Raw genomic sequence first — 17276 nt, 5'->3', positions numbered from 1 at the left:
GAAATGACCCCCATACAAAGACATGCAGAAGGGCTTTTGTCACACCTCTGAGACAGCAGAAGGGCTTTTGTCACACCTCTGAGACATGGCTGATTGAATTTGGTGGTGTTTTTAGTAATTCTTTTTCACTGTCCTGCCCCTGCAGCATCTACCAAGTCCTCTCTAGTCCTCTGAGATGATCCCATCTAAGAAAACATCTTTTGCTTTTCCCCTTTCAGCCACAGCAGTTTAGTACAATATTTGCTAAAGTTCAAGGTTTGGGTCTTGTCAGCACTTTTTTTGGACATGGTTTTGACAAACCTCATGGTACCCAAGATCTGATTTTCACTGCCATTAACCTGGGAAAGGAGCTTAATCATTTGACTGCTGCTAGTTCTGCTCCTCTATCTGCCTCTTTTTACCCCCAAAAAGGCTTCAGTTGGGGATTGACAAGGCAGAATAGTTTGATACATCATAAACTGAGTGTTTAGACGAGCCGAAAATATAAATACACCTATTTTATGGGTGTTGCTAAAACCATGGAGGTACAGTTTTGTATCACTTGGGGTCACACAGTATTTCATGTATCACAGATGTCCAAGAACCATAAAATCCAGAGCTGTAAAGGTTGGAAAATGAAGGTTCACGAGCACTTCTGAACATTTTTGGCCCTAATTCACTGCTACATGCCAATGCATTGGACCTGCCATGTGCCAGAATTCTGGGAAAATAGGATAACTCCAAGCCCCAGGAATCTCACACATCAGGCACCTGGGCGTCTCTGCAGGGCTGAAGGATTTGCCAAGATTGGTGTTTTGCCAAAATGCCCACAGCAAAATGCTGCAGAGGATTATCTAGAGGAAAAAAAAAAACAAAAACCACAACATAAACCAAACCTACCCTAAAAACCCAAGTGCACCTTAACGATGACCCATGAAATGGAAATATGAGTGTTTTCTATGGGTGTGAGAGATGAGGGTGAGCAGAGCCACGAGGCACAGCTGAGCTCAGGGGTGCTCAGAGGATGCTGTAACACAGATCCTGTGTAATCCCCGAATAGTGGGGGATTAGGGGACAAACCTGGAGTTTTTAGGGCAGCTCCAAGTGCCAGACAGCTGGGGTACTGCTCCCCAGGGTCACAGGCTCCTCCTTGGGGGCTGACCAGACGTGGTACCTGAGCCATCACCACTGCAGTGATTTTCACTTGTTTTCTGCTTAATGGGGAAAAAAGAAAGGTCCTAATTACCAGCCAAAGATGTTTATTGTCACCCTGGCATTCCAGCTCCTTTCTTTGGCCCCTTCCAACCCTCTGAACTCTGGTACCACTCCTGGATCTTGGGCCACTCCAGTGTCTGAGGCCACTCATTCTTAGGCGGTAATTGAAAGGTCTGATTAAAAAACAGGGGTTATTTGTCCAGGACACAGAGTCCCCCACCTGGGGAGAGCTCCCAGCAGGTTTCCACTTGTTTCCCCACGTGACATTTTTGGGGAGGCTCCACTCCCAGCCTATGACTGCTCTAACTGCAGGGATGCCCATCATGTCTCAGAGAACAAAGCCCAGCTGATGTACCTTGGACAAACCTTAAATAGCCCAGCACAAGCTCCAGCTGGTGCTGTGTATCCCTGATTCCATCAGATGAGTCAGGATCCAATCCCATCGGCACTTCAAATCCTTCCAGACCTACATCCCTATCCCAGATCAACAGCAACAAAGAGATTCTGTCATCATCCCACTGCAACAAGAAGGAGCCTGCGGTGAAGGTAATGCTCCCCATGAACCCCTTTTAATATCAACAAGGTTTAGAGCTGATTTTTCCCAGCATTAAGAATTTCTTTCTCTTCTTTTTTTTTTTTCTTTTTTTTTTTTTTTTCCTTGCTCATATAACTGAAGTGGCTGAACAGATTTTCTTCAAAGGCTCCAAAACAGCTGGGGTCTAGCAGAAACAAATAAGGTTCTGGGGAATTAGCTCAGAAGGGAGCCTGGGGAATTTAAAAAATTTGTTGTAAATTGGGTTCTAAGAGACTGCCCACTTGGAGTGAGGCTGATGGAAGTGCTCAGAGATGATGGGAGAGTGATGCCTCTGCTCCCAGTGACATCCCAAGAGGGGATGTGTGGGGAGATGGGCACATTGGGTGTAGGGACCACAACCCTCCTTCCCGCCTCTGCCCCACAGGGAGCCTGTGCCATGCCAGGGTGGGCAGCCTCTGGCTGGAGGTACTAAACCTGGTGATGATGAGTTATCTTCTCATGCTAATTAACCCATGGAGATCAGAAACTCATCTGGTCTTGCTAATTAATGCATTTGTATGAACCCCTGTCCAAAGGGCTGTTGCAGTAGCTGCAACTTCAGGCAGTAAAATATTTGGCATTTTGGGTTGCAAAACATGGCAAAGTAGGATTCCTTCCCAGGGTTTGCAGACACAATGTCCCCTTGGACACAGCTCCCCTCTCTGCAGAGTCCTTTCATCTAGGAATGGAAAACATCCATCTAGGATGGAAAACAAATGATGCCATCCCTTCTGCTCTGTGGAAAGCCTTGGCAGCTCCTCAGGGCACCCACTTCATGCCCCAGCAGCCTTTGTCCCCCTTGAGATGGGAGATATGTCTTTGGGCTTGTTAATCTTGCTTAAGATTAGGACACCTCCATGGGACACTTGCCTGTGCTCCAACCTGGATGTTCAACACCTCATGGCTTTTCTTGGAGTAAAAAACAAAAGCAAGGCAGAGGATGTACCCACCAGGTCATATGGCAGGGATGGAGGTCTCTAGAGGTTGCCTGGAGATGTGCTTAGGTCACAGGTTTTTCTAGCAGCAGTTATTTGACAGCGGTTTCCAGCAGCTCTTGATTCCCAAAGGGCAAGTGCTGATGGTCGGCAGGTTCTGTTTGGAAGAGAGGGAACCAGTGTGGGAATGTCTCCACTACAAAACTACTGTGGGTCTAAAAGCTTTCTCTACATGAAAACCTGGTGGCCCAACCTTAGCTGAGGATATTAGAGCATTTTGACAGCAAGTGAGCACTGTGAGACGGGACCCAGAGGATGCCTGGCCTTGGTGGCACTTGGTCCTTGGAAGACTGGAGGTCTCAAAGTAGCCAGAGCAGAGTGGGTGAACATCTCTGTGCCCTTGCAGGTCACCCCATGGGTGCAGCCCTGCAGGTGACAGCATTCGGGCTCGCTCTTCTCTCAACACTCTTCCTGCTCCTGGCCACATGCACAGACTGCTGGATGGTCAATGCTGATGACAGCTTGGAGGTGAGCAGAGAAATCACCTGGAAGGTGAGCAGAGTAGGCACCTTTAAGGTGAGCAGAGCAATCTCCATCATCCTCAAGGTGAGCAGCTGAGAGCAAGGTGAGTGCCTTGCTGTCCACGAGGTTGCACCATATCTCCACAGGCTTGGAAAAGGGACATGGTGGGACAACCCCACTTCTTTTTGAGTTGAAGGATTAGAAAATGATAGAGGGATGGAGCAGGAGAAAACAGAGAGCAGGTATGGGCAGGGAAGTCACTGGGACATGTCCAGGTGTAGTGGTGGGAGCCTGAAATCTGCCCTGCTGGGCTGGGAGATCCTTGGGAAGCTGGGGAGACTCTGGTGCTTTCTGCATGAGTGCCTTTCTCCTGCTTCCAGATAAGTCACAAGTGCCGGGGCCTTTGGAGGGAGTGTGTCACCAACATGCAGGACGGGGTCAGGACCTGTGACCAGTATGACTCCATTCTGGCTGACCACCCAGGTGAGATGACCTGGCTTGGAGGCATTTAATAAGTTCACAGCTCAGAGTCTTCTTGAAAGGGAAGAGGGAAAGTGATTTTCATTGCACCAAGCTGCCCTTTGTCAGTCACCACACCAGCCTCCGGCGGCTCTTGGTCTCCTGCCCCAATAGCCTGGCCTTGGCAGCAGCTCAGGGTTCAGTCAGACCTGCCATGGGGTTATCAGGCAGGAAAGACCCTGTGAAGCTCTGCCACCTCACAACAAACGTGTTCTGGCAAGTAGAGCCCAGGATTTGCCACCCACCATGCTGCAGGCAGAGCAAGGACCATTCCCACTGGCCAAGGACTCATGCCCACAGCTCAGGGACAGTCACATCAGGGTAGGGACATTTCTTCTGGCCTGCACAGGGCACATCAAGCTCTGTAATGTGTTGGGTCATCACATGGAACAGCACAGATCCAGGCAGTGGAGAACGTAGCTGGTATGGACAAAGGGGGCTGCCACCTTGCTCTGGGGAGAAAGGAGCTTTCCAAGGAACAGTCCCATCACAGCTGGTGATGTGATCCATGCCAGGTCTTGTTTTTCACTGGTATGTTGACATTTGCTGTTCAAAACACCTGCTACACAACTTGGAGAAAAAAAACAATGGGGGCAGCAGTGTCTTCTGCTCAAGAATGGCTTGAGCAGGCAACCACATACCAGGTGCTTATGGGTATACCTTGAGTTGTTTGGTTTCTTGCGCTGGTCTAATCATGAGTTTAAGTCCTTATTAAGTTTCTGATGAGCTTGTTGAGCACCTTCCCTTGGCCCATGGCAGGGATGGGGTTGGTAGGTTGCAGTGTGATGGCCGCTGGTGAGCTGGGTGACTCTAAGGACATGGGCAGAAATCTGGAGTGGAGAGACCTGTTCCTCTGATTACTCCTGATGCCCATTTCTGGTTGTTTTAACTTCCCTGCCCAGTGAAGATCGTGGTGACACGGACCCTGATGATCACGGCAGATCTCCTGGCTGGGTTGGCTTTGGCTACACTGATCCTTGGGCTCGACTGCATCACGTTCCTCAAGGAAGATCCTTGTGTCAAACTGAAGATGTGCTATGGAGCTGGAGTCATACTCGGCGCTGGGAGTGCGTGGCTGGGGAAGGCTTGGGAGCAGACACACCTCAAGTCCCACAGGGAGCTGGGAGCAGACACACCTCATGTCCCACAGGGAGCTGGGAGCACGCCCTCAGCAGGGCTTGGGGAGCACGGGGGGTTGTATGGTTATTGTTAACAAGCCCCATTCTTCCTAGGCATCCTGGGACTGATAGGCTCCATGTGGTATGCAGTGGACGTCTACGTGGAGAGGGCCATGCTGGTGTCACACAATATCTTCCTGGGAGTCCACTATGACTTTGGGTGGTCGTGCTGGCTGGGGATGGCTGGCTCCACGGGCTGCTTTGTGGCATCTGTCCTGCTGACCTGCTGCCTCTATGCCTGCACAGGTCAGTCTGTCTCATTCCACCCCATCCTATCTCAAGTAACTTTTTTGCCCTGCAGGGATAAGGGCTGAAGGAACAGCTCAGGGGGCGCAGAAGCTTCTTACAGGGGCTTCTTACAGGGTCCAGCCTAAGCAAGGGGGAGCCCTTTGTGCCCAGCCTGCGCCTCTTGGCTGGGGAGGCTACACAAGGCAGAACAGGGCTGAGTGAGGGCCCCCATAAACCCTATCTATAAATACATGAAGAGGGTGCAGGGGCCCATCCACATCTGTGGGCCTCCAGGCCCTACTGAAGGTGTGCTGATGTTTACTCAAAGCAGCAGCTGTGCTGGGGCTGAATCCCTGCCATCAGCCAAAGCCTGGGCCAGTGGCTGCAGGGATGTGCTGGCTGAAATACAGCCCCAGCAGTCCACCAGGGACACTGATGCCTCCCCAGGGCATCAGGACAGGTGATGCCTCCCCAGATGTCATCTCCAGTCCTTATGCCCGGCCCCATGGGGTGGAAGTTAACCCTGCTGGCTGCCCGAGTTCATTTCTCCTGCCGTGTCCCCGTGCTGTGGCAGCCCCAAGTCACCCTGCGACTGCCATGACACAACCCCAACTCCTTCCTGGTAGCCCCCAGCAGCCACAGTGAAGCCCAGAGGCGTCCCCAGCCCCGGGGCCGAACAGCCACCAGCAAGATGTATGCCGTGGACTCCCGTGTGTGATGGCAGCAGCACCTCCTGCACCCAGCCCCGACAGGGGACACTCCCCCGGCCAGTCCCACCCCATTAAAGCACTGGCACCTGTACTGAGACATTTCTGCAGCTGCTTCCAGGCTCTGACACAGCCAGCTGACTGCTAAAAGTGAGGGTACTGCAGCAGTCAGCCAGGGAAGGGCTTTTTCCCCACCTCCAGCCAGGTTTCATGAAAATAAATCCCAAAAAAGTGTTGCTTTAAGAAAAGATGCCCCTGAAAAAGAGGAAAAACTGAAAAAGAAGGGGAAAAAAGGCTGATCAGACAGGTGACAAAGGGTTACAGGAGTGCTTTGTGTACCAAGACTCACCTGCAACTCCAAAATTTTCCCTGGGAAAGCTGTCAGGATACTGAGGGCAGAGCAGCTCCTCTGACATCGCTCAGCCCGTTTTGGGGGTGTTCAGTGGGAAGTCTTTTCTGCACAGAGCAGCACTGACTCCACGTGGCTGGTAGCCCTGGTTCCTCCCACACCAGCCCCACTGGAAACCTTCCCTGGGTTCAGACAAAGGGAGGCACAAGGTTTGTGCTCAAAACCTGTGTAACACCAGGAGTCTGGAACACTTAGTTATCCATGTTTTCACGGGGGATCATCAAGGAACACCAAGGCCATACACACCAGATGCAAGGAGGTGGGTCGGTCTGAAGCCTGATGCAGATGCACTACCAGCAGAGTGGGGCTTTTAAGTTCACACAAAATGGGAATTGTGTTTTCCAAATGAATTATTATCTTTCAGCACTTGTAAACCATTATAAAAACAAACCAGAACCACCACCAACTCAATCCCCACCACCCCAAATTACTGAATGCTGATTTTGGTCTCGTTCCCTTAGCTCTCACCCCAAGCTAAGCACAGACACCAACACAGCACAGGGAAACCAAGCAGAAGCTCCTCAGCACTGCCCCCGAGGTGCCAGGTTGAGCTCCAGGCCCCAGCAGATGGTGCTGCAGGGACACAGTCAGTCCCCAAACCAGGGGTGGAGACTCGCAGTCCCACTCCCGCAGCCCAGCCAGGCTGCAAGGCACCTGCACCCTGAACCCAGAGGAGCTGTGAGGGTCCTCTTGAGCCACCTGCCCCCTCACATGAAGCCAAAAGGCACCAAAGTTGTTTATTGCAGCTTCTCACACTTTTGCCAGATGGCATGTCCAGGACAAGTCTGTCCCCATCATCAGCAACACCCCAGGGACCTGGGAAAGGAGAAAATCCCAACACTGAGTGACAGGAAGAAGGAGCAGAGATGAGATTTTGCTGTCCAACAGCAGAGTCTGGAGGGCGGGATGCTCCCAGAGGCAGAGCCAGGGCATGGGCAGGTGGGAGCATTAACAGGTGCTTGGAGAGAGCAAAGCCTGGAGCACTGGGACCCTTGGGACACTGGAGCCCACATGAAAATGATGAAGAGCACAGAGCTCACCAGAAAGGTCCCAAAAGCTGCCACCCCTCCTGCAGGGGCTCTGCAGGGGTTCTAAGGGTGCTGTCAGAACATGGCACAGCTGGGCACGGACAAGGGTGAGCCCCACGCGGAGGGAGCAGCCCCCACTCACCAGGTTCTCACCACAGCACTGGGGTGCAGCCAAAGCCAGTTTTGGCACAAGGCACAGCTCTGTCCCCACGCTTCTGCACCCCTGGGGGAACTGCTGGCTCTGCAGTGCACTGTAGCACAGCCCCAATGACAAGTTTGGGATTTTTTGGAATCTAAAACCTGGCACAGGGTGCCCAGAGAAGCTGTGGCTGCCCCATCTCTGGAAGTGTTCAAGGCCAGCTTAGAAAGGGCTTGGAGCAACCAGGTCAAGTGGCAGGGTATGGGATGAGGTGAGCTTTAAGGGTCCTTGTTCCTCCAGCCCAAACCAATGTGGGATTCTACCATTTTAGGGGAAGGATTTTTAAGCACCCTCCTTTTTAAGCACCCTCACACCACCTCAGTTCTGCAAGTGCTGTATTCCAGCAAGGACAGGCAAGCTGTTCCAGCAAACAGCTCCTGGGTAAGCACTGGGCTAACACCAAGCACTCCCATCCCTCTGTGCCCTTCTCCAGTGTGACTCAATTGCATCTTCATTAGTTTTTTTACTTCAATTTTTCTGTTTTACCCCACCAGCCTGTATGGTCACGTTTTTCCCCAAACCTTCTATGGATACTTAAAACCCTTTCACACACAAGTGGGTTTAAAACACCTAAGCACACATGGTAACTCTTTTAAGACCTTTATTAACAGATGCTTGCAGTTTGACTTGAAAAAATCAGGCGTATATTTCATACAAATTAAAAATGAGGTTCTTAAAAATCTCAACGTGACCAGATATGAAACAATTTACAAACTTTTAAAGGTATATTGAGAAAAAACAGGCTTTTAAAAAACGTGTTTATCATTTCCAAAAAGAGAATTCTTTAGGTAAAAATAATAAAAACCCCATGCTGCATAGATAATGCAGATAGTTCTAGTAATCTGGTCAACAGCAAAAAGCAAGCACTTAAGGTCTTCCGTTCCAATTCTTTTGTTCATTTCTTATTGCTGGAATTTCATTTTCGTCTTCATTTCTTAAAGTCTTTTCTTTGATGACTAAACTGAAAAAGAGGAAAGAAAAAGGCTGATCAGACAGGGGTGCTTTGTGTACCAAGACTCACCTGCAACTCAAGAATTCACCCTAATCTGCCTGTCAGAAGCTCACAGGCCAACCCTCACCAGCTGCTGTCCCTTGTCAGCCCCATCCCCTGCAACCACAGCAGCTCCTTCCCACAGGACCAATGCCAAGGGCTCCAAAGAGAGCACCCAGTCAATTTAAATCCAAAGGGATCCCTCCAGAACCCTCTGGGTTCTGGGGAGGGCTGCTTCCACCAGGCTCTGCCGACATTCAGCCACTGCTCAGAGCACACAGACTAAACCCAATGTCCTCCAATGCCACCAGACAGCAAGGTGCCATTGTGGTATCCTTTTGAAGCCCACCTTCCAAGATTCATCCAGGAGGTGTTGACCACAAAGATGAATACCAGGATACAACACATGTTCACCGAAAGTGCAGAGGTCACTGCAGCACAGCCTGGACAGTGACTCAATGATCCATCTGCACGTGGAACATGAAGCACTCGAGCCCATGCAGAGCAAGACCCCAAACCCCCAGTTGGGAGAGGCTGCAGCTGCTGCCAACACTGAGCCATTCTCCCAGCCCAGCTCCTCCAGCCCCTGTCCATCCCATCAGTGTGACCACTCAGTCTGCTCCCACCACAGCCTAAATGCCTCTTCCACTTTCCTGCCCTCCAGATAATGAGCAAGGCACAAAAGGAATGGGATACACACGTGGGTGACAAGGAATGCAGAAGCAGAGTCCTGACAATGAAAATATTCCCAAATCAGTAGAATTGTCCCTCAGGAGTCAGCACCAAGCAAGCTCCAATTGCAGCCAGGTTCCCTTTCAACTAACCCAGCCTTTGGCCCCTGCACTGCACACAAGCTTCCCGAGTCCACACCTCAGCACTGCAACACAGCCCCACATGCTCTGACTAAAGCACCACTTCTACCAGTTTTTCCAGCACTTTGATTAGATAAAAAGTTGCTCCTGAGACACTCCTGCTAATTCCACATCACCTCTGTAGAAATGGATGCTGAGGCCTCAATGCTATCCATTTCCCTGTAGGGACTCAGTTCAGGCATTGATGGAGCTAGGTAAATCCCACCACGTGCTTCTCCTGACTACTTTCAAGTCTTTACACTTTGCTCTGCTTGGATTTCTGGGTGAGCAGAGACTGCTCTACACCTCAGCCACTGCACACAGCCAAGATTTCAAGTGTAACACCATTCCATCAATGACAATTAAAGCTTGTAAACAAGCCCTCCCAATTAATCAGCACTGACACAACAAAACCTCACAGTTGGGTTCTGCAGACACAGAAGAAGACACGAAGAGCCCAAAGCTCATAAGGCACAAATGAAAAGCACCAAAAGAGAAAGCGAGCAAAGGGCATCCCCAGGCCCTGGGCACGCACCCGGATGATGGTAGAGATGTTAAGCCGGTATTTACTCAGCCCCGCCCTGCTCAGCCTCGGGAGCGGACGTGTTCTCAGCTGGTGGTTCGGCTGTCTTCGTCTCTTTGCCATCTTGTGGTTTAGGGTTCTCTGGGCGTCTGCGTCGGTAGTTGAAATTACGGCGGTACCGACGTTGAGGTGGCTGCTGACTTTGGGTTTCATCCCCTTGGTTCTCTTTGTCTTCTTCGTTTCCATCCTCTCTAGGCTGTCTTTGACGAGGAGGACCCCTGAAAGTCAAGCTAGGCTTTAACCATGCAGCACCTGAGCATCGCCATGTCCTGGCTCTGCTGCTGAACAAGGCTAAAGCCAGCAGCTCATCTGCAGCATACCTGCGAAATCGTGGTCTGTAACCCCGGTACATGTTTTGCCTGACTGGTCTGCCGTCTCCTGCACCCTGGTTGTCAGCACCCTGCAAGACATCAGGCCACAGACCCCCTCAGCCCCAACCAGAAATTGCTAACTCCACAAGCTTGCCACGCTGTGAGAAAGGAGCTGGAAGACTGACAGTTCAGTCAAGGTGAACAGCAGTTCTAGAGAACAGGCGTGCACACGACGGAGAATCCTCCAGTAAACCACACAAACTGAAACACTCTGGTTTGAAGAAGCTGTAACACGAAGACCTTCAGCTACTTCATTTCACATTACTCCCAAACCTTACCGAAATCACCTGGAGTACCTACAAGAAGCGTCAAAAGCTGCATCCCATCACCCTGCTCCAAAGCAACCAAGGCCATTTAGCATCCCATGCCAAGCAAATGTTACCTCCACTATCTCTCCCTGCACGGGAGGGTTGGTGTACTGTGGACGACGCCCGTAGGGCCTACGCATATAGTAAGGTGGGTACCGCCGCCTGCGATAGGGACGGCGCTGCTGGGCTTGGCCTTCTGGGATGTTCTCTGCTCCTTCATTCTTTTCCCCACTCTCACTGTTCTGGTAGTTCTGCTGGTAGTTGCGTGGAGGACCCCTACGACGTGGATATCGTCTGTAATGGTTACGATCTGCTGCGTATTTACTGCCCTGCACTGGAACTCCACCAGGTCCTGTGACATTGGCTGCCTCCGCGCCCTGGAGAGTGGAAACAGCGTCAGGGGAAACAGTCACCATCCCACCAGCTACAGCACAGTCTAGCACTGAGCGATGATTTACATCCACATTGTGAAGAAATGAAAAACCATTCACCTCCTTGGATGTCATCAGGCATCAACTCAAACCACAGGCACCACAGCAAAGGCTGCAGTCTGAGTTTTCCATGTGTGCTCTGACAGCCCAGAGATGTGTTTACCTTTTCTCCCTCAACCACATCAAACTCCACGGTCTCTCCATCTCCTACGCTGCGGAGGTACTTCCTGGGGTTATTCTTCTTTATGGCAGTCTAACAACACAACAGGGCAGGCACAGCGTAAGAATACAATGGAAGACTTTTTTTTTTTTTTTTAAATTACTAAATACTCAATTTGTTTATCTTAGGAGAAAGACCCGTACTCCTGAAAAAGCAATTGAAACATTGGGAAAATCCAGGAAGTCATCAAATGTACCTGTATTACGCTCTGGACTATTTGAAATGTGCAGCAGCTTTATTATTAACTGGAAGCACCTGTCAACATCCTGTCTGCTGGCTAAAAAGGCCATTTGAAAACCAAGAGGAAAACTCCCACACCACACACTGGCTAAAGAATTCCTAATCAGAGTTTAAGATCCAACATCACTATGATAGTTTTACATTCCTTTGAAGCCTCTACACCAACATATCAGCCTTTCCAATCACCCTCTTGCATTTCCAGCCCTCCATTATTTCCCACACACCACAGGACACAGCAGCTTCTGTGTTCCATTCTCTGTAAACATAAAAATGGCCAGGTATCAAGAGATCTCCTCCTCCTTGGCTTCCAACACCACAGTGACCACAGGACTAACCAATTAATCCTAAATCTACTCCAGCTGTGTATTGCACAACAAGGATTGGCCTTTTCCAGGTGTCAGCACCTGACAATCCTCTGGATCAGCGGCCACCTGTCAAACAACATTACTAGAACAGACTCAGTTTTTGGTGCTCTGCAATACTGGATGACACCTTTGACAGACAAGTTAATGCTCAATACACACCGTGCCCAGCCATGCTCTGCTTATCAAACACTTTAACTGAAGGGCAATAAAAGTGTAGTAACTTTAACATAAATACCTGCCACACAATTTGATTAGATTTTTCCCCCCTAAATAGAACAAAATCAATGGAAAAACAAACCCACAAGCCTCAGTAATTAAAAGGAAAGCCTTATTACAACAGCAGCCAGCCCAACAGCTTTTTGTGATACCTGAGCTATCTAACAGGGATGGAGAAAAGCATACACAGCTACAGCTTCTCAAACAACCTGATTCTCTCAGATTAGAGCCCTGTAACTGTTTTACTGTAAAAAATATTACACTAAAATCATTACCAAACTGTTATTTCAGAAACATAGACAGCAGCTACATGACAAGTCCTGTAACACAACCAGTAAGTCAAGGTCACTTACAGGTGACCCTCCTTGCCAATTGGGTCTGAAAGCTTCTCCTCAGGGCATGTATAACCTCTCACAAACCAGTGCCTCTAAAGGCTGGTAATCCCAACACAGAAAAAGCAAGAAGCTGAGAAATGATAAACACAAAACATTTCCCAGACATTGCTCTTCCCTTCCTTTGTGTTAACATCAGCAGCGTATCCCTAACTTGAGACAAAAGAACGACCCACAGACTCCTAAATGCCAGAAGTGAACCAGGCTCCACTAACAATTCTTTGTGGGCTGCTTACTAAGAAGATCCTGAGCCAGAAAGGGCAAAAAGCAAATTGCTCATCACAGCCTTGCAATTCAGACAAAGAACTAAACTAAGGCAATCCTGCTCCATGAAGTAAGACACAAGTGTGGTGTGCAGTCTTGGGCTATCTTCCAGAGGCTTACCTGTCTGCCATACATTATATCTAAGGATATGTATCAGTTAAATTGAAAAGCCCCTACTAAAATGTGTCTATACTTTCACTGAAAGCCTAGAGCAATAAAATCTATAATTTTGCCTAGGAAAAAAAGAGCTTCATTGGCACTTCATCCCTCAGTTAAATTAATTTCTCTCCCTGCTGCAAGCTTTAATTTATTTCCAGATGTTTACTTAACCCCTGTACGAATCCACAAGATGACTGGACTCCAGGCAGTTATCCCCAAGCCCATGCTGGCAGCCAGTGCAATTCTCAGCACTGTGAGAGGAAATGTTTCACTTTCAAGGAAATCTTACCTGATGGACGAACACATCTTCCTTGGTGTCATTCCTGCAAGACAACAGGAAATTCACATTTGTGAATAAAATGCACAGTAAATTAAAAATTCAGTTGTTTGGTACAGAGTCAAAATGCAGATCTCTCAGAACAGGTTTGGAGCATTACTCCTCAACCTGCTCTCAACTTAGTTCCTATCAGCTTACTGCGTGTAGGAAAGACATCAGCAGGCAGCTCACACCAAGTGCAAAGCACATGCTGAAGGTTCAGTGAGGCACATTCCTCTCACTGCTGCACACCCCTGTATCCATGTGTGAACAGCAGACAGTGACCACTCATCCTGTCCAGCAGCACTGGGTGGGACACTGGTTACTGCAGCTTCTGGAAGCAGCTCTGCCCTTGCCACTGGAGCCTCACTTACATCCCCTCAGCCCAGGACAGCAACAGCGGCTGCCCCTGAAGGCAGCACAGTCGGTCAAGCCTTGGTCTCCGCTCTCAAGAAACAGAAAACAGCTCAGGTCTGTATCTAAAAGGACCCAAGAGCAACCATCCCTCAGCATGACCCTGGCAGAGCTCCCACAACTGCCCTGAGCCCAGACAACCACAGCTCAGAGCCAGCTCCAGTGACAAGTTTCTGTTCTGCTCTGAATGTGTACAACTGAGATTCCCCTGTGCTGGTGAGAGCTGCACAATCCATCTCCCCCACTCCTGAAGCATGGACATCCCACCACACCAACCCACCCTCACCTGCAGTGTTCAGTCTCATTTCTGCATGGAACCCTTTGAATCAACAGCTAAGTGGCTTTTGTTTCCTAGAATGACTGGGTAAAGACATCGGCTTGTGTGAAAACATGCTCTGAACTGGAGTGCTCATAGCTAGTGGTAACACAATACTCGAGTTGGTTTTTACCAAGATAAAGCCACACACTTCTCACCCCTGGCTTTAAAAAGTGAGAATTGACAATTAAACTTCTTCCAAAAACTCCATCCAACCTAGAGCTATTCTGCAGATATCACCAGTAAAAAAAGGTCCCCTTGTTTCCTACCGAAATTGATGCCTACAGACCTCAAAGGTTACTGGGAAAAGGCAGCCAAAAGGAAGTGGAGCAGAGCCATTCTGATCTCATCTCCAAACCCCACAATGCAGCATCCAGAAGCCCTTGCAAAGCCAAAGGTGAGGCTCTTTTTCGAAACACAATGTCCAAAACGCTGAAACCTTCACAACATCGTTCTAGTAAAAATGCCAAGCACCTTCCTTCATCCTCAGCTGAACAACAGTGGTAGGAAGTGCTCCACAAGCGTGGAAGCCTTGTACTTTTGCGCAAGCTGAATTTTGGACAACCAGACCAGATACTTGTTTTTAAAATCCTTTTGCAAAGTGATTTCCATTCAAGAGGACATCAGAGTTTTAGCCTGACAACTGACTGGGTCACACAGAATCAAGTGAAAACCACACCAGGCCACTTTACAGCCTCACACCACTGGCCACACCACTCCCAACGCTGTATTCCAGCAAGCACATCTGGAAGAAGCAATCATGCTGTCATGTGGATGATGGAACAGCAGGACCATCACTTTTTCAAAGAAAATTTTGAAGGGTGCAAGAGAAATACCCATGCTAAAGGCTGAACAAATCATTTAGCTGATCTTTGCGCTAAGCCACTCTTCCATTCACATCTTTTATCCACAAAAATATATTAGAAAAAGAGAAACAGACAAGCAGAGAGACAAGAAGATGCCAAGTCCAGCAGGACACCAGGCCAGTCAGTGCAGCTCCAGTTAAGGTACAGCCCAAGCCAGTGGCCTTTGCACATCTACTTGTGATTTTGGCAAACATGAGAAACAACCATCAAAGACCCAGAATTCCAACTCCTTCCTATTTTGGAACAGAATCACACTTCTAACACTAAAAACACACAGAAAATACCTTAAGCGAGCATGCACCTACATCAAAGCTCATTTCAGTTCCAAAGCCTCGTTTTATCTGCAAGCAGACCAGGCTAAAGCAGAGCCATGCAAGGGCAGGAGCTCCTGGCACAGCTTCCCTGCAGCCAGGCAAAGATTCCAGAGCTGAGGAAATGTCCTCCCCTTCAGTTACCAAGCTCTAATCTCTTGATAATACGAGATCATGCTGGGTTTCTCATTACAAATGGCAACCTCAGGGATTTAACAGCTGCCAAAGAGTAATGACTGGGGAAGCTGCTCGGATGTCTCAACTAGCTGCTGCTGCTTCCTTGCTTGACTGACATCACAGAACATTTTCACTACTGAGGGAACAGGAAAAGCCTTCCCTCGAGGTGGGGTTTGTGGCTGGGACTTGGGAGGCGTTTCCAAGGCCAGAGACACGACAGCTCCCAGCGCTGGTGACTGCACAACGCCGGGAGCTGAGGCACGGTGTGAACAACGCAAACTGGGCAGACTGGGAGGCAAGTTTGTAAAGCTGCAGAGACAAAACCAATTCAGGAGCTCGACACACAATTCAGGCCAGTTCACAGAGTAACAGGCAGTTCAAAAGGCAGTGTTTAAACCAAACGTAGACACAAGGTCCAATAATAACTCTGCACTCGCTGCCCTAGAGGGGGATTCCCCAGTTTTCAGCCACATTCTGAGACGGGGGAGTTTAAGTATCACGAATTAAGGGAAACAGCTCTGGCAACACTCCAGGGAGGCCCCTCCAAACAATGGGGCCAAGAATTGCCCATTTTTTAAAAACTTGTTTGCAGAACACTTCCTCTGCCTGACAGGCCTACTTTAGGTATTTACACAACTCCCAAAGAGTTCAAATTACTCTTTCACATCAGCTACTATCATAAAAAGAATCTTCTAGGCACTTGTTTCACGAGACCCGTCCATACACTTCAGCGCAGCACCAGCCCATGTGAATTGTGTCCCTTTTGCTCGTTTTCCCACACGTTAAAAATGTCCTCATTAGAGAGTGTTTGAGCTACCAACTGCTCAAAGCAATTCCTGCTTGCATTGACTGAACTTCACGCAGGAGTTTAAACAAATACTGTGTGTGCTGACAGCCAGTATACTTTTATATCTTTAAGGGGAGGGGACCCCAAAACACCATAAAAGAAAGGACAATAACGTAATACACATCACCGTGAAAATAAATTCGCTTCGAGAGCAGCGCTCTTGAAGGCTCAAAAGACAAGTAGGCAGGTCAAAAACCGCGGGGTGGAGAAAGGGCGCATCCCACCAGCTCCTTCCACCGAGCCGGGCGAGCGGCGAAGGCCCGGCCGCCCCCGGCCCCGCCTGTCACCACCGCCGCTCCCTCCCCGTTACACGGCCCCGCGGCGGCCGGGCGCGCTCACCTGTTGATGAAGCCGTAACCGTTCCTCACGTTGAACCATTTCACTGTTCCCAAAACCTTCGTTGCTGCGGGAAGGGGGCAGAGGGGGGAGAGGAGAGGAGGGGAGGGGAGCGGCGCGTCAGGGGCACGTGGCGGGGCGCGCGCACAAAGGCCCCGCGTGGCGGACATCTTGCGCCGCCCCGCCCCCACCCGGCACGCGGGGCCGGCGGCGCGCGGGGAGGGGATGGGGGGGGAGAGGGGGGCGAGTAACGGCCGCGGCGCGCGCCCGCGGGGACACGCGCCGGGGGCGGGCAGGGGGCGCGCGCCGCCCCTCGCGGGGAGAAGGGAGCGCGCGCGCCGCCCTCAGCCACGGCGGGGGAGGGGCAAAGGATCGGGGCTTCCCACCCACCCCCGGGGACCCCCGGGGACCCCCAGGCTCGCCCTCACCGATGACCTTCTTGTCCCCGCCAGCGGGAGGCGCCGCCGAGGCCAGGCCGCTGCCGCCGTTCCCGGTCCCGCCGTTTGGCTTGGTGTCGGCGGGGGCGGCGGGAGCCGCCGCGGGGACGGGGGCGGCGGGCGGCTGGGTCTCGGCCTCGCTGCTCATGGCGGCGGCTGTTCGGTGCGGACGGTGGTGGTGACTGCTGTTTGCGCCGCCTCCCGCGGTGTGATGGTGACTGAGGCCGGCCGTGGGGGGGCTGCTCCCTGCTCCGGGCTCGCTGAGCTCCGCTCTCCGCTCCCGATACCGATCGAACTGGCCACAATGGCGGCGCGCACCGGCTAGCCACCCCGCGCGCCCCGCCCGCGCGCGCCGCAATTCGCCACCCGGCC

At 50.6% G+C, this 17276-nt stretch overlaps 2 protein-coding genes across 5 annotated transcripts; one reads left to right on the top strand and one right to left on the bottom strand.

The window, feature by feature from the left end:
- The first annotated feature begins 924 nt into the window (after positions 1–924).
- On the top strand, positions 925–6816 carry LOC136300536 (claudin-16-like). Of its 2 annotated transcripts, XM_066203008.1 has the most exons (8): positions 925–957; positions 1507–1740; positions 1871–1931; positions 3110–3231; positions 3606–3708; positions 4647–4811; positions 4977–5168; positions 5777–6816. In XM_066203008.1, the coding sequence occupies exons 4-8, from the start codon at positions 3118–3120 to the stop codon at positions 5866–5868; spliced, it is 666 nt and encodes a 221-aa protein (XP_066059105.1). In that variant the 5' UTR covers positions 925–957; positions 1507–1740; positions 1871–1931; positions 3110–3117; the 3' UTR covers positions 5869–6816. The 2 variants fall into 2 exon arrangements, with proteins under 2 accessions (XP_066059105.1, XP_066059104.1); XM_066203007.1 differs by lacking the exon at positions 1871–1931 and having other exon boundaries at positions 4977–6816.
- Positions 6817–8077: 1261 nt separating this feature from the next.
- On the bottom strand, positions 8078–17216 carry YBX1 (Y-box binding protein 1). Of its 3 annotated transcripts, none has more exons than XM_066202908.1 (8): positions 16896–17216; positions 16471–16534; positions 13174–13207; positions 11192–11281; positions 10672–10974; positions 10239–10318; positions 9871–10148; positions 8078–8454 (listed from the first exon to the last, which is right to left on the bottom strand). In XM_066202908.1, exons 1-7 carry the CDS (start codon positions 17050–17052, stop codon positions 9902–9904), a joined length of 975 nt encoding a protein of 324 aa, XP_066059005.1. In that variant the 5' UTR covers positions 17053–17216; the 3' UTR covers positions 8078–8454; positions 9871–9901. The 3 variants fall into 3 exon arrangements, with proteins under 3 accessions (XP_066059005.1, XP_066059006.1, XP_066059008.1); XM_066202909.1 differs by having other exon boundaries at positions 8078–8449; XM_066202911.1 differs by having other exon boundaries at positions 9871–10136; positions 16896–17215.
- Positions 17217–17276: the final 60 nt, after the last annotated feature.

This window comes from Chamaea fasciata, unplaced genomic scaffold (assembly GCF_029207755.1).
Source record: "Chamaea fasciata isolate MVZ Bird 193981 ecotype frontalis unplaced genomic scaffold, bChaFas1.0.hap1 SCAF_23, whole genome shotgun sequence".
NCBI lineage: Eukaryota > Metazoa > Chordata > Aves > Passeriformes > Sylviidae > Chamaea > Chamaea fasciata.
This window is presented reverse-complemented; position numbering and strand designations above follow the sequence as displayed.